At 36.1% G+C, this 13,176-nt stretch overlaps 1 protein-coding gene across 3 annotated transcripts in view; it reads right to left on the bottom strand.

The window, feature by feature from the left end:
* GABRA4 (gamma-aminobutyric acid type A receptor subunit alpha4) overlaps window positions 1–13,176 on the bottom strand; it is a 43,093-nt gene that overhangs the window by 16,166 nt on the left and 13,751 nt on the right. For all 3 annotated transcript variants that reach the window (XM_035324826.1, XM_035324828.1, XM_035324829.1), the window contains 3 exons: window positions 12,066–12,209; window positions 10,539–10,691; window positions 5,136–5,395 (listed from right to left, as the gene is read on the bottom strand). In XM_035324826.1, coding sequence (XP_035180717.1) covers window positions 5,136–5,395; window positions 10,539–10,691; window positions 12,066–12,209 — 557 coding nt within the window. The remainder of the gene's footprint in view (window positions 1–5,135; window positions 5,396–10,538; window positions 10,692–12,065; window positions 12,210–13,176) is intronic.

Genomic DNA, 13,176 nt, shown 5'->3' with positions numbered 1-13,176 from the left:
ATTCTGGAATTCAGTGGAGCTTACATCACATTTAAGTTGGATCAGAACCTAACCCCATACCTAACACTATATTGTGTAGCTTTAGTAATTACTCTGCTCACTTAGCTAAGAGAAATGTTTTTACTTCCACTGTCAATTTATTCCACAACTGAAACGTATCAAAGGTATAGCAGTATCAGATTCTTAGAAAGAGATCAGAGCTTTTAATTAACACTTTAATTTATGCTGTTTAGAAAGATATACCATATAAAATATTAAGAAAAACATTTATAATTGTTGAACTCACATTCACACCCCAATCATTGTGTTGTTTGAGCATATATTTAGCTTTACATGTTGTCAGTAGTTCCAGTTCCTGGATAGGACTACCTAAGTCTAACAAACAAAATTAAAAAACAAAAGCAATTTAAAAACAAAAACAAACAAACAAACAAAAAAAAAAACAACACTTTTGCACCTGAGCATTACAGGTAGTAAAATATTTTAAAGACCACTTTGTTTGGATACCTGAAGGTAGAATAGATCCAAAGTTCACACTAAATCACTGCAGCATTACTCCAGGTAGCCACTCTCCTATCTTTCAAATAGCATTCAGTATGTGTACGTTATGACTCTAAATCATTGACAGCAAAAGTGTTGACTAATGGAGCTAAAGCAGCAGAAAATTGTTGACATGTCAAAGAAATTATTCACACAGCACAGTGGTACCCCTTCTTAAGGTCCTATCATTTGCATTTGCATGAACTCCAAACAGCTCTTGAGCTTGAAGTCATTTATGAGGATCTGTGATTTAAATACCACCACCTTACAAATAATCCATAACACCTTAGGCAGTGAAGAAAATGAAACAGAAAAATAAAATAAAATAAAATAAAATAAAATAAAATAAAATAAAATAAAATAAAATAAAATAAAATAAAATAAAATAAAATGTTATCTACTGACATGCTGTTCCATCTCCAAGACTATTTAAGTCATGCATCCTCATGAGGAGGTCAATAAACAGAGCATCCCTTTGTGGTCCAAGTACCCCATTTAGATGTGGCTGCTCCTCAGATAACTCCCTCTGCATATGTGAAAAATGGGTTTAGTTGCACTTCTCTGCTTGCTGGGAGAGTGGAAACTATTATTCTATTAGCCTCACAGTAACAAGGAACATGACAGTGTCGCTTGTAAACTTACAGGTACACATCACACTATGGATGCTCCAGTTAGGATAGGAGTGCATCTATGCAGCACTAAAGAGCTTAACCCCTGAGTTCCTCCATTAAATGCTAAATGGCTAACTCAAGATAGTGTGACACTTAACCAGCTTCAGAAAATGGGAAGAAAGTTCAGGAATTAAAATCTACTTGTTATCAAGCTTGAAGAAATTATTCCATTCAAAAGGTTTGTTTGAGTCTGACCTGTTTTTTCAAGTTTCCCACTCTTGTAACAAACAGCTGAGGCTGAAGCTCATGCTAACAGTGTTTAAAAGCCTGTTTTTGAAGAATATTTTTCAGTAACATTCTTCGTCTCCAAAATTGGATAGGTCTTTAAAAATAAACTTCATAAGAATACAGTGAAAAGGAAATAGTGCAGAAGCATAAAAATAGATTAATGAGTCCAATAACAACCTATAAATCATTCATTTCCATCACATACTGACTTGCAACAACACTTCTGCTTTTACTAAAGAAAGGAGTTCAGAATGCTTCAGGACAGTTTGATTCCTTCCAACCTGAAAGCAATTTAACTTGGTCCCCAGACAAGGAAATCACAGGAGACCATAGCGTAAGTCATCTTTCTTAGCTTAGACAGACTTCAGCACTATCTCACTGGGGCTGACAAAAGGGATGAAGGAGACTGTCCCTTGTGAACTCAAGGCAGATCTCAAATAAGCTTGGGTCCTACTCATGTGATGACAACTGCAGATATACACTCCTCCTTATGGAAATACATTAGTTTGTATCAGAAAGATATATTCTACAAGAAGAAAGTTAAAATGGAGGGAACAGATAAAAAATGAGTACAACAGCATGGCTAAAATGATATCAAATGATAGAGGAGCACACATTTCATCTGCAGGCGCTACAAAAGCTGTCTGCTCCCTCCTACCTACACCAACCCAGTAAATTAGCTTCACACAAGGAATTTTGGTTGGATTTAAACACAGTTCAGATTACTTAGCCTCCAAGATTCTTTTAATGCTTAGTGTAACTGAAAAATTGATCAGTTATATCCACTGTATGGCTCAAAGAAGTCATACAATTACACAAGAGAATAATTCTGCAAAGCTTAATTTTGTGAGAGTGGCAAATCTACCAGATCAGGCAAAGCACATTAAAATAAATAAATAAATGAATAAATAAAAGTTTGAAATACAACATTTGCTTGAGGTCTGGTAACTGTGCTGCTAACAACAGAATTTCTAGAAGATTAGTGGCAACGTAAAACAAACTTTAAAAATATGTATTTTACCTGGGTCAAAAAATCAAAACCTACCATTTAGCTATGAATATAAATGTGTGGCATTTATGTTAAGAAATAATGCTTAGAGGTTATATGCTGCAGGCTATTGTCCTGCATTCTTTACGTACCACAGATTTGCAGTGAACCTGGGATTGTGTGATCTCTGGTAATACAGTGCTGATTAGACAGTATACATAGAGAAAAATCAGATTTATAAGAAGACATAAGAAGATTCGAGATTATCCTTTTAGACCTAGAACTAAAAATTTTAAGGAGAAGGACTGTATTACATGTCAGGTTGACATAACAGTCACATTTGCTTCTAGTGACCTTCTGTGCAGCAAGACACAAGAACAGAAATCCTCCTCTAGTCATTGAAGGGACTGCATGATAGCTAAGCCCTTTTAACATATCTGTGAGCTCACCCTCCTGGAAGAGCAAAGACTCAAGTTTTAGCACAGGCATGACTAGAGAAAACACCATAAGAATAACAGTTCCAGACACTATCATCATTATCACTGTCACACATACTCACAACATTAATGCATAACCCTTCAAAACAATAGATTGCTCCCTTGAGTGCTTTTAAGATCCCCAAACCTGTAAGCAGAATACTACATCTATCTCAGAGATATTAATTTAACAACAGAATAGAACTGTTCCTATCTCAGTTTACCTAGTTTTAAAGTTTGGTGAATCTGCACGTGGTCTGTTGTTGTTGCTGTTGTGAAATCTTGTATGTTTGTTTTAAAATAGTTTCTCCAAAAGATTTGTGTAAATGTTGAAGTACGTTACAAGATGGACACGTGGCAATTCTGAACATGAATCAAAATCAATATTTTAAAACTCCATCATTACTACCTGATAAAACTATTTCTCCTTGTGTTTTAATCAGATCTTATAAATAAATCTAGTATTAAATGATTATGCAATTTATTTTCCTACAGACTCAAGTAAAACTTCACTGTTTCCAAAAGCAATATTTATTACCACTCCCCAGAGTGCATGAGATGCTATACTAAACTGCACGCTGTACCACCAAGAAGATTAGCTAGATAAATTAATGGCACTAATACCTCTATGTACAAAGAGAACCACATGCTACTATAAGCATACTGTTTCTTGTTCCTGACTCTTACTAGCAGTGAACAGAGTGATGTGTAATAAACTCTTCAGGAGCACATCCATCCTTTTAAGTAGAACTGGGAGCTAGCAGAACAACACAGCCAGAAGACTGAAAACAATAATGATGTATGTATGGTAGGAGAGCAAAGAAGAGGAAGAAAAATGGAAGTGGGTGGACAGCAAATGAGGAGTGATATCAAATGGATTGGGTGGGAAGGCAAAAAGAGCAAATGAATAAGGAAGGAGACAAATGAGATGTGAAAAGAGACAGAAGACAAAATTACCAAGAGTAAGTCTAAAACAGTAGCTCTTAAATCATGGCTCAGTCAAAGGAAATTACAAAGTCAGCCTGACAGGAAGAGTAAATTACGATGTTGCTGTCAGTGTCTTACTTCTCGGTGTTGTCAAGAGAGCTAGCCATGACTGAGAATTACTGGTCTACCATATGGCCAGTATAAGTGCTGCAATGACTTTGCTAGCCAGGTGTCTATTGAACAGGAGGAGGAACGCAGCAGCTAGTGAAGACAGAGAAACCAGCAAAGAGAGGAAAGGAGAATTACTCATGAGCTCAGCTGGAAGCAAGATCAGGCCCTCATTAACTGGTCGGCACACTAAGATAACTACCACACGTCACACAATCTGACACACTAAGATAGCCGAAAAGCATTCTGCTAAACAGAGCCCCAAAGCCTTTTCAGTTAGGTGAGCTCCTATGCAAAGATACATAAGTTACATAAAAATAGCATCTATGGTGGACACAAAAGCTTCATCCAGCATTCTTCAAAAAATCCTGAAATTGTAACTGATGAAGAACAAAAACTCTATATGCAATGAGAGAATAACAGTGATGGTGAGGGAAATTCTCTGAGGTGCAACTGCAATGTTTTAGCAAATTTTAATTCTTTAGAGGCATTATCCACAGAAGGGAACATGCTGTCCAAATAACCTGTAATATCTTGGTCTGTATCATCCCTCCAAGCAAAATCAATACACAAAGGGAAAGAAAGTTTCCTAAATATATGCATCCCCTTTGACCCTCATCAAAACACAACTGAATATAGAAGAAATGGCAGATATGGACAGACACAACCTCTTCCTCTCCTCCAAGTTAATCCAATCTCCAATAGTGAAAGTAAAAGTTAAATAAAGCTTAACAAGATTTTGTCATTGAATGTGCACTAGTCTTCCACAATGTTGACTTATTCTGCATGCAGGGGGAGAAACTCATCTGCCAGACACACACCACACTGAATCCGGACTCAAGAATGAGGCAAATACTTTTTTATGACTGCTCTGGAGAGGGAGGTGCACACCTTCAGGGTAGCTGTCCCTGAGGGAATCTGAAATATAATCTGTTGTTTTACAGTCTTGAGCAGGAGATACAATTGGGCCCAGATGGAGAAGACCTGCTGGGACACATCAAGAACTTTTCTCACTGTCTCCTCTACTTGTGTTGGGAGGGTGCTCAGAGGGAACCTGGGAGGAAGTTAAAGGCCTGGTTTTGCTGAGAAACACTACCCAAAAAAATGAAAAAATAATTTCATAAATTGAAAACATACCGTGACTGTCTCTTCTGTACTTTTTTCTCTTTGTATAGGAGCAACTGGAAATTCAAGGAGGGATTTTACTGTCTTCCTTTTGGCTCTTTCCATTTGAATGTTAGTAAAATAGTTGACAGCAGCAAACTCAATAAGAGCAGAGAACACAAAGGCAAAGCAGACCGCTATGAACCAGTCCATGGCAGTAGCATAGGATACTTTTGGCAGTGAGTGTCTTGCACTGATGCTCAGTGTCGTCATTGTCAACACCGTGGTTATTCCTTCAAAGAAACAGAACAAAAGCACTGTTGAATCCAAGAAAACGAGAGAGAATAAAAACAGGCAAATGGCTTCTAACAAAGAATTTTAAAGCACTTAGGAGTCATTTAAATTACTTTGCATCTGCAAAACCCATTATCATGAATAAAAATGTAGTTACATTGTAAGATACAGAAGTCCCTTTGCAGTGTTCCACTCATGATCTCAACAGTAAATGGAAGATAAATCTCTATGTTCAGTGAAAAAATATATTACTATAATTAAAAATAACACTAGAGATTTTCACATTTAAATCGATACAGGAAACATGGTATAAGATAACCCATCTATCTTTTCTCAGCACTGCAAAATGACGTACCATGTAATTCTACTGCCATAAGCAAGATACAGATTTTGCTGTCAGACAGTGCTCCCCATATTTGCTTAATAAAACAGTTTTAAGAAACTCCAAGGTTCTGCACTCAGAGATTCACCTTCCATAAAAATGAAATGTTGTGTAACACAGAGAAGAAATAATTGACAAGTGGAGTAAAGACAACTCATTTCTCAGCTGGATTAAGAAAACAGGGCTAAATCTTCCTCTGCTGCTTGTGAATACTGCATTAGATTTAAGTCACAGCAACTACCACGTACATACGAGTAGTAATTATACACACACAACAGTTAACCAGCATGGAAAGCCATGACTTTGTGACTTCAGTTGAACATCTACAGCTTACAAGCAGAAAATGTGGAAGCCTTAATTTCTTTTTTTTTTTTTTTTTTTTTAATGTTAAGTTCTTTGGAATCTCCATCAACAATTTATTTTCTAAATATTTGAACATAATTTAAGTTGCTTAATAGAGGAACACTGTGCTCCTCAGACTGCAACAAAAACATTTTTCCTGTAACAGTTTTAGAAAGCTAACTATTACCCTGTGTCTGGTCCTCTAATCCCACTTGCAATCCAGATGCCATTAAATCGTGGCAAATTATTTTGGTGCTAAGGAAAACTATAATATTCTGTGAACAACTCTGTTAATTAGCAAGCCATCACCTAATCTTTTAAACCCTTCTGCTACTACTCAACCGATGAAATTTAATTAGGATTTCATCTTCTGAAAGAACAACTTCAATTAAAGTGTACATGCATGAACACTGAGCTCAAATATGACCACTTCATGATAATACTTCAAGTGCAAATGCTAGCTGTGTACAACCAATAAATGAACTTTTTTTTCTTTCATCTAAAATATTCCAAGAATAGTTAAAACATTAAGAAACCTATATTTTTCAAATATAAAATACCATGTAAAGAGTGAACACTGCTCAAGTCCTACCATGATAACCACAAGGAAGACTGAATGCAAATGTATACTTCTTTACTCTTATGAAAAGAACAGTTGTACCCATTTTAATTCAAGAGGAAATGTATATACTGGGAAAAAAATCAAAATAATTAAGAGCCTGTTTTCCAACAGGATCTTCACACACCCTCTTTCCTAAATGGGCATATCCCATCTGGGGATCAGGGGAACCTAATATGAAAAAGCTTCATCTGCACACTGACACACAGAGAACAGAATACAATTTAAAAAGTCTCTCCTAATTAAATAAATAAATAAATAAATAATTTTAAAAAAGACAAGAAAAGAGCAGCAGTTAGTTCATAAATGCACATAGAATATCTCGGAGCAAACTCAGCAGGATAAAAAACACAGATGCAAGCTCACAAAACCTTCTTCAGTGGGAAGGTGTTGAAAAACACACCACTGAAAATGTTTAATGCTGAGAAAAAAATTATAGAAAGTTATTTTATCCTGGAAGAGTCACATCCCTGCTTACCCTATCCTACCCAATTCGACTTTTGTTCTCTTTGAGCTAAAGATTGTCTGAATTGTCTTCTTAAAAAGGCATTTACTTAACAGATAAAAGAATAGGATGAAGTGAACTGACTAGCCAATAATTCACCAAATGTAAGGAGGAAAGGGCAGGCCTTGACAGTGTTGCACAGTTTACTGCCTCAGTCTTTATCAGTTTTTCCCCTATGAAACCATTCTGATGAGAGACTTGCAGTTGTCTCTGCAACTGCCCTTGGATATGTGCCATAGTTATTTATAGGGTGGCAAATTATGTTCTGGTAAAAAATATTATACATACACATGAACTGTAGTTATCCAGAGCTAAATACTTGCAAGCTTCTGATTAGAAATGCACTTAATCCAATATAAATATATTAAGAGTATTTTAATATAAAAATAATTTTTAAAATGTGTTTGAAAAAGAAAATTACCTCTGTCTTTCCTCTAAGAAATACCAGTCCTCCACAAACATCCCATTTAGGGGTCTAAATCCCTGACTGCAGAAATCAAAACCTATGTACCTTAATTAAGATTTATTTTACTATTATAATTAAGAATTCTGAGACCAGAGCATAAAGTCTTTTTATAAAGTGCAAATCACTACCCCATGTGTAATTCCATATGCATAAACAGGTCTGGCTAATATGCTATAAAGCAATGCAATGTTCTCACAGGTTTCTCTGGTTCATAGGAAAACTAAAACTGTTAGTAAACTGGACCCACAACTGAAAGGGCGAATTTAACTTCCTGAGATAGCTAATATTCACTGAAGTTCAAAGCATACTGGGATGTCTCTATGACGATGTTGTGTTGGTGTCACAACTGATGGGATTTTTCAGAAAATGGGTAGCAACAGTACTGGTTACATAACCAGTACAAAACCATACTGGTTACACAGTAGTACATAAGCTACCATGTTTTAATGAAAACCTTTAACAAAAGCCTTAGCTGAAAAAGCCTGTAAGTCTGGCAGGGAGAACAAAGAAAACAGTTTATAATGTTTAATTGATGATGGGAAAAATATAGCATCCTTACTGAATATGGGTCTTACAGCCATCACTTTTGCTCCTGCATTACTGATTCTAACTGGTTCAGATGAACTGGGGGTTGTGACAGCTCTCCCAACTCAACCATTCCTGTTCCTGTTCACTTTCAACATTGCTACCCAGCCTTTGTAGATTGTGGAGGTCTCAGGCTCTCACAAAGGAAACTGAAGGACATATGCTACAGCTCTTTGCCTACCTTATCACACTACTCAGTATTCACATGCTGAAACTGGAATAAATGTGTGTCAGATGGTGGTAGTTTGCCCAGTCAAATGACTGAACACACAGATGAGTGACTAGAATTTACTTGTAAGTCCAATCCCATGTCCAGGTAAGTGCTCCTCATACATTAGAATATCTCCATTTTGTTTTCTGCAATGCTTGTATGACAGCAAGAGGTCACACACTATCTGAGAAAAAGCGCGCTGGAAGACAGTTCCCAATGAGCTGCCTCTATACGAGGGATGATCAGCAATAGCAGTTCACCACTAAATAAACCATTCAGTTATAATACACCTGGTCTGTAAGCAAAAGACTAAGCATCCCCGTCTCCTATTCAAATGGTGTATTACAGCTACTTTTCGGGGGGGAGCTTTAAAAAAGATGTTTACTGGATCCTATCTCCCAGACACGCACTGTTAACCTGCTAAACATTCAGAATATATTGCAAAACCAAATCATTACATCTTTGTTCCACATGAAAAGCATCCTTAGTGCATCATGTTCATCACAGTGCATCTTTTCCATAGTAACAGACATCTTGACAGGCAGGAACTCCCTAGATTGTTCCTTGTCTGTCCTTCCTCTGTTAACTTTGCCAAGTTCTCTCTAAACATTCAGAAAAGACCTTTCGGTTAGCCTCTTCTGACAGTTCCTCTAGAAAGTCAGTACCATAGCAGATATTCTGGCTTCATTCCTCTCTCTTGCCTGCAACATTTTTATCTTCTCTTAAGAATACCTTTACAAAAGAAGGTTCCCTTCTGACTTTTGTCAGAAAACTACAAAAAATTCCCATACTTTAAGTCACTTGCTTTCAAAGCATTTTTAAGAGACTTAATTGTAACTTAGTGATGTCCAAACTTTATTATTATTTGTTCTCAGCTTTACATATGGATATAATGACACATATGGCATACTGCTGTATGATTTCTACATTTTCAATTGTCACATTTTGTCTATAAATACAAAATCTACCTTTCCAGTTCATGGCACTACTCCCTTCAAAAAGGGCTACTGTTCAACATTACTGCGAAGACATTTGAAGCAATATATTTGTTTGCCTAATATAATGCTCAAGTTGAGAGCTACTGGAGATCTTACTAGCTTCACAGCTTGTTTTTCCTATAACTAATGATTAACCTTGTCTAATTTGCGATACCAAAGAATGTTCAGACTCTACTTACATGTTTGAATGAGCCAGCATGTAGAAACATTAATTCTTATCACTCTTGCCAGCATTTATCTATAGCAAGGCTTTTTGTAGAACATTCTTTTCCTGATCAGTCCTGCTTTCAGCTATAGTATATCATAAAATCAAGACACTGCTCTATGAAGACTGCTTTTTAAATGTTTTTATCCTACTCCTTTGTTAGGAATCATACTTCCATTCAATTTATTATGCTTTGTCTTCCATAGAAGCTTTTTTATTTTTTATTTTCAGTGTTCACTGCAGCATCACATTCAAACTCTATTTTGATTAGTTCAATTTTAGTATCTTGCAATATTTTTTCCTTTTGAATTCATTTCCATAATGGCAATGGCAGACAGGAGAGAAGATCACTAAACTTGAAATTACAGTAACAGGATCTAAGCCTTGCTCATAGTAAGCTTCCACTGATGACACAGATATCTAGTTAGACATCTGCACATTTCACACATTACTAATCAAATTCTTTTTAAAGGATTTTAGAAGGCATGAGTTCAAGTAATTACTCTACTATTCACTGTAGGACAAAACTGCTCTGGATACAGAGCAAGGTCTTGACTAGATTAGCCTGGGCCAGGTCTTCCCAGCTTGCTCCCCCATGCAGCTAGAATCCCCACCAATGTACACACACTATCCTTCTGAATAAATATTCCATGCTTCTTTTCCCATTCCAAGGTTTCACATACTACTCTCTTCATATACTGATAGCAAAAATTATTTTGAATTTACCTTATTCCCTTGCTTCTGCACTCATACAGGGGCAGTATGCCCTGTGCACTAAGAAGGCCTATTCTAGAGAAAGTCATTACAAGTGAAAAAGAGAAATAGTTACCAAACACGGTTCTAGCTGGAACAGATTCCTTATTTATCCAAAATGAAACTTGAGAAAGGATGACGGTCATAATGCATGGGATATATGTCTGAATCATAAAATAACCCATTTTCCGTCTGAGGTGGAAGTAAACTGTCATAACAATATATTCACCTAAAAAAAAAAAAAAAAGAAATATATTTTTCTGACTGCACATGAAATTTATGTGTTGCAGAGTAACTGTTTCAGGCTATCAACTAGGATGATTGGTTAAGATGATGCTAATCACAACACTTAACATGTATAAGAAGATATCTGCCTTACAAGACAAGAACAAAGGTAAGTTTTAACCAAAAAATCCTGGAAACAGCAGGTCCTTACAGTATTATCCTGAAGCTGCTTTCAAAAATACTACATATTAATACTACATACTAACACTGCATAGTGTAAGCATGATTTAAAATATTTTTGGCTGAAGAAGACAGTTTCAAGACACATGTACCTACCACAGTATCCAGAACATGGTGGTACCCATCTGCTAAATAAAACAATTATAACAATAATGCATATAAAATGATATGGAAGCATCTCAGCTTTTTACTGTATTTATACACCAGCATCACTGTGATAAAGAAACATGCAAAAATTATTAAAAATGGCTTAAGTTTAGATAAAGTATCATTATTAATATTAAACAAAATAGATATCTTTTCAGCTTAAACTGAATAAAGTATCTAAATAGAAGTACTACAGAAAAAGCATTTGGGGGACAGTAAGGAAACCAGGTCATTAACTCATAATAATCAATACACTAACAGGTCAATTTCTAGTGCACTTCAAAACACTTTTATCTTACAAAAAACATCCTTAGAGCAATACATCACATATATTTGCTTTGTTTCATTTTGACCATCTCACAACACCCAAACTTGCTGATGTTTAGAAAATGATTCCAATTTTTAAAAATATTTTGGGAATATGCTTGCTTTATCAGCAAACTGCTCATCAGTGATACTTCACTCATTTAGGATGCCTGTAGTTGCCATTTGCCTTATTTCTTACAGCATAAATCAGCAGAAGTATCTATTGTGACTAATGCATTTGTGCCTATCCTTATCTAACTAGAGGGTTTTTATGGTTTTAATAACCCATTCTGTATGCTCTACTTTTATCCCGAGCTGTTTGTACCGCCAAACAAAGGAAGTCTTTTGCACATAATGTGGATACAGTGCTGAGAAATTACTTCCTCACCCAGGCATCCTCTTGACTCTTCAAACTGCATTTTAAGCAGTGATTAAATACTCATTTTGTCCCTTGGAGTAATGATCTCATTCCAGTTTTCTGAAAGACCTTCGCAATCTACGGTAATGAATCTGCAAATGTAAATCTGAAGGACAGAAACCTAATTCAGATTTATGTTCTCAGCCCTCAATATATACCTTATGACATTCAGTAGAATATCTTACAAGAAAGAAAGAAAAAAAAGCCTAGGGCAGTATTACAGGGTTAGTTTTACCTCAAATTAACTCTTGCTGACAAGATTCCTACCTGTAATAGATTTAATGGTTTCAGTGGATACCGTATGCCCAAGCAGGTCATACTGAACTAAACTGGAAGACTCCTCAGGAACTTCCACTGACTTCTCAGGTCCTTTTGTCCAGGTATAAATCATTTCACTCTTTGGATATGCATCTACAACACAGCACCAGTTTGCATAAATAGGAAACTTCTAATACCTTACCAGGACCCCAGCCCAAACCTACTGAAATTGAACAGCAAGACTCACAGTAACAACTTCAGAAGATAACCTCCATGTGAAGTTACCCCAAAAAACCACCCTCACATGAGAATAAATTGGAGCTGAAGTCATAAGTCAAGTGTCACACATAAATTAACTTTACATTTGAACATGAAGTCTGAACACTGCACTTTCTGGATCAGCCCTCACTGAGTGTGTAAAGATTATCTTTAAATTTTTATAAATTTCTATCTAAAAATTTATTATTAAAATATATGGGTATCTAAAAAAGAGCGTGATAAAGAGGACACATTTTGGAGACTGGGTGCAAATTTCTTTACAGGAAATATGATTAAACTAAAGTCAGAAGTTTAAGGGTATTTTTTGCCAGAAACCACAGGTCAGTAAAAGATTCACAGTAGCCCAGAAATAAGCACTCCCAAAGAAACATTCTAACATTTAACACAAAAAACATAACTTAGGGCTAGCATTCAATCCCTACACAGCCCAAACTCCTGTTAAAATTAAATTAAACCAGTCTTGCATTTGAAATTGCTAGTCTTATTTAAAGTTTCACTGAAGAAGACACCAGATTAGTGCGAAGCACAATTTCTGCTCACCGATGATTCTGCCTGAAGAAATATGCTGGTGGAAAAGTCCCTACTATTGAAGTTCCCCTAGTACACATCTGATAACAAAGCCAATTCTAGAAGGACGAGGTTTCCAGTCTCACCATAACTGGGAAGAAAAGCCTTATCAGAGATGTATCTCTAACATCCTCATTTTGCTTGACTGACTACCCAGCTGTATAAGCTCAATGTATGCTAGGGAACAACTCTAAGTAGCTTCCAGCCATTTCTAACTTCAAAATTAAGGGGTCAAGGAAAACAGATTAATGTCCAGACACTGACTACATCCCAG

This window comes from Oxyura jamaicensis, chromosome 4 (genome assembly GCF_011077185.1).
Source record: "Oxyura jamaicensis isolate SHBP4307 breed ruddy duck chromosome 4, BPBGC_Ojam_1.0, whole genome shotgun sequence".
Lineage (NCBI taxonomy): Eukaryota > Metazoa > Chordata > Aves > Anseriformes > Anatidae > Oxyura > Oxyura jamaicensis.
Note: the sequence above shows the minus strand (reverse complement) of the source record. Positions and strands in the feature narration are given on the sequence as shown.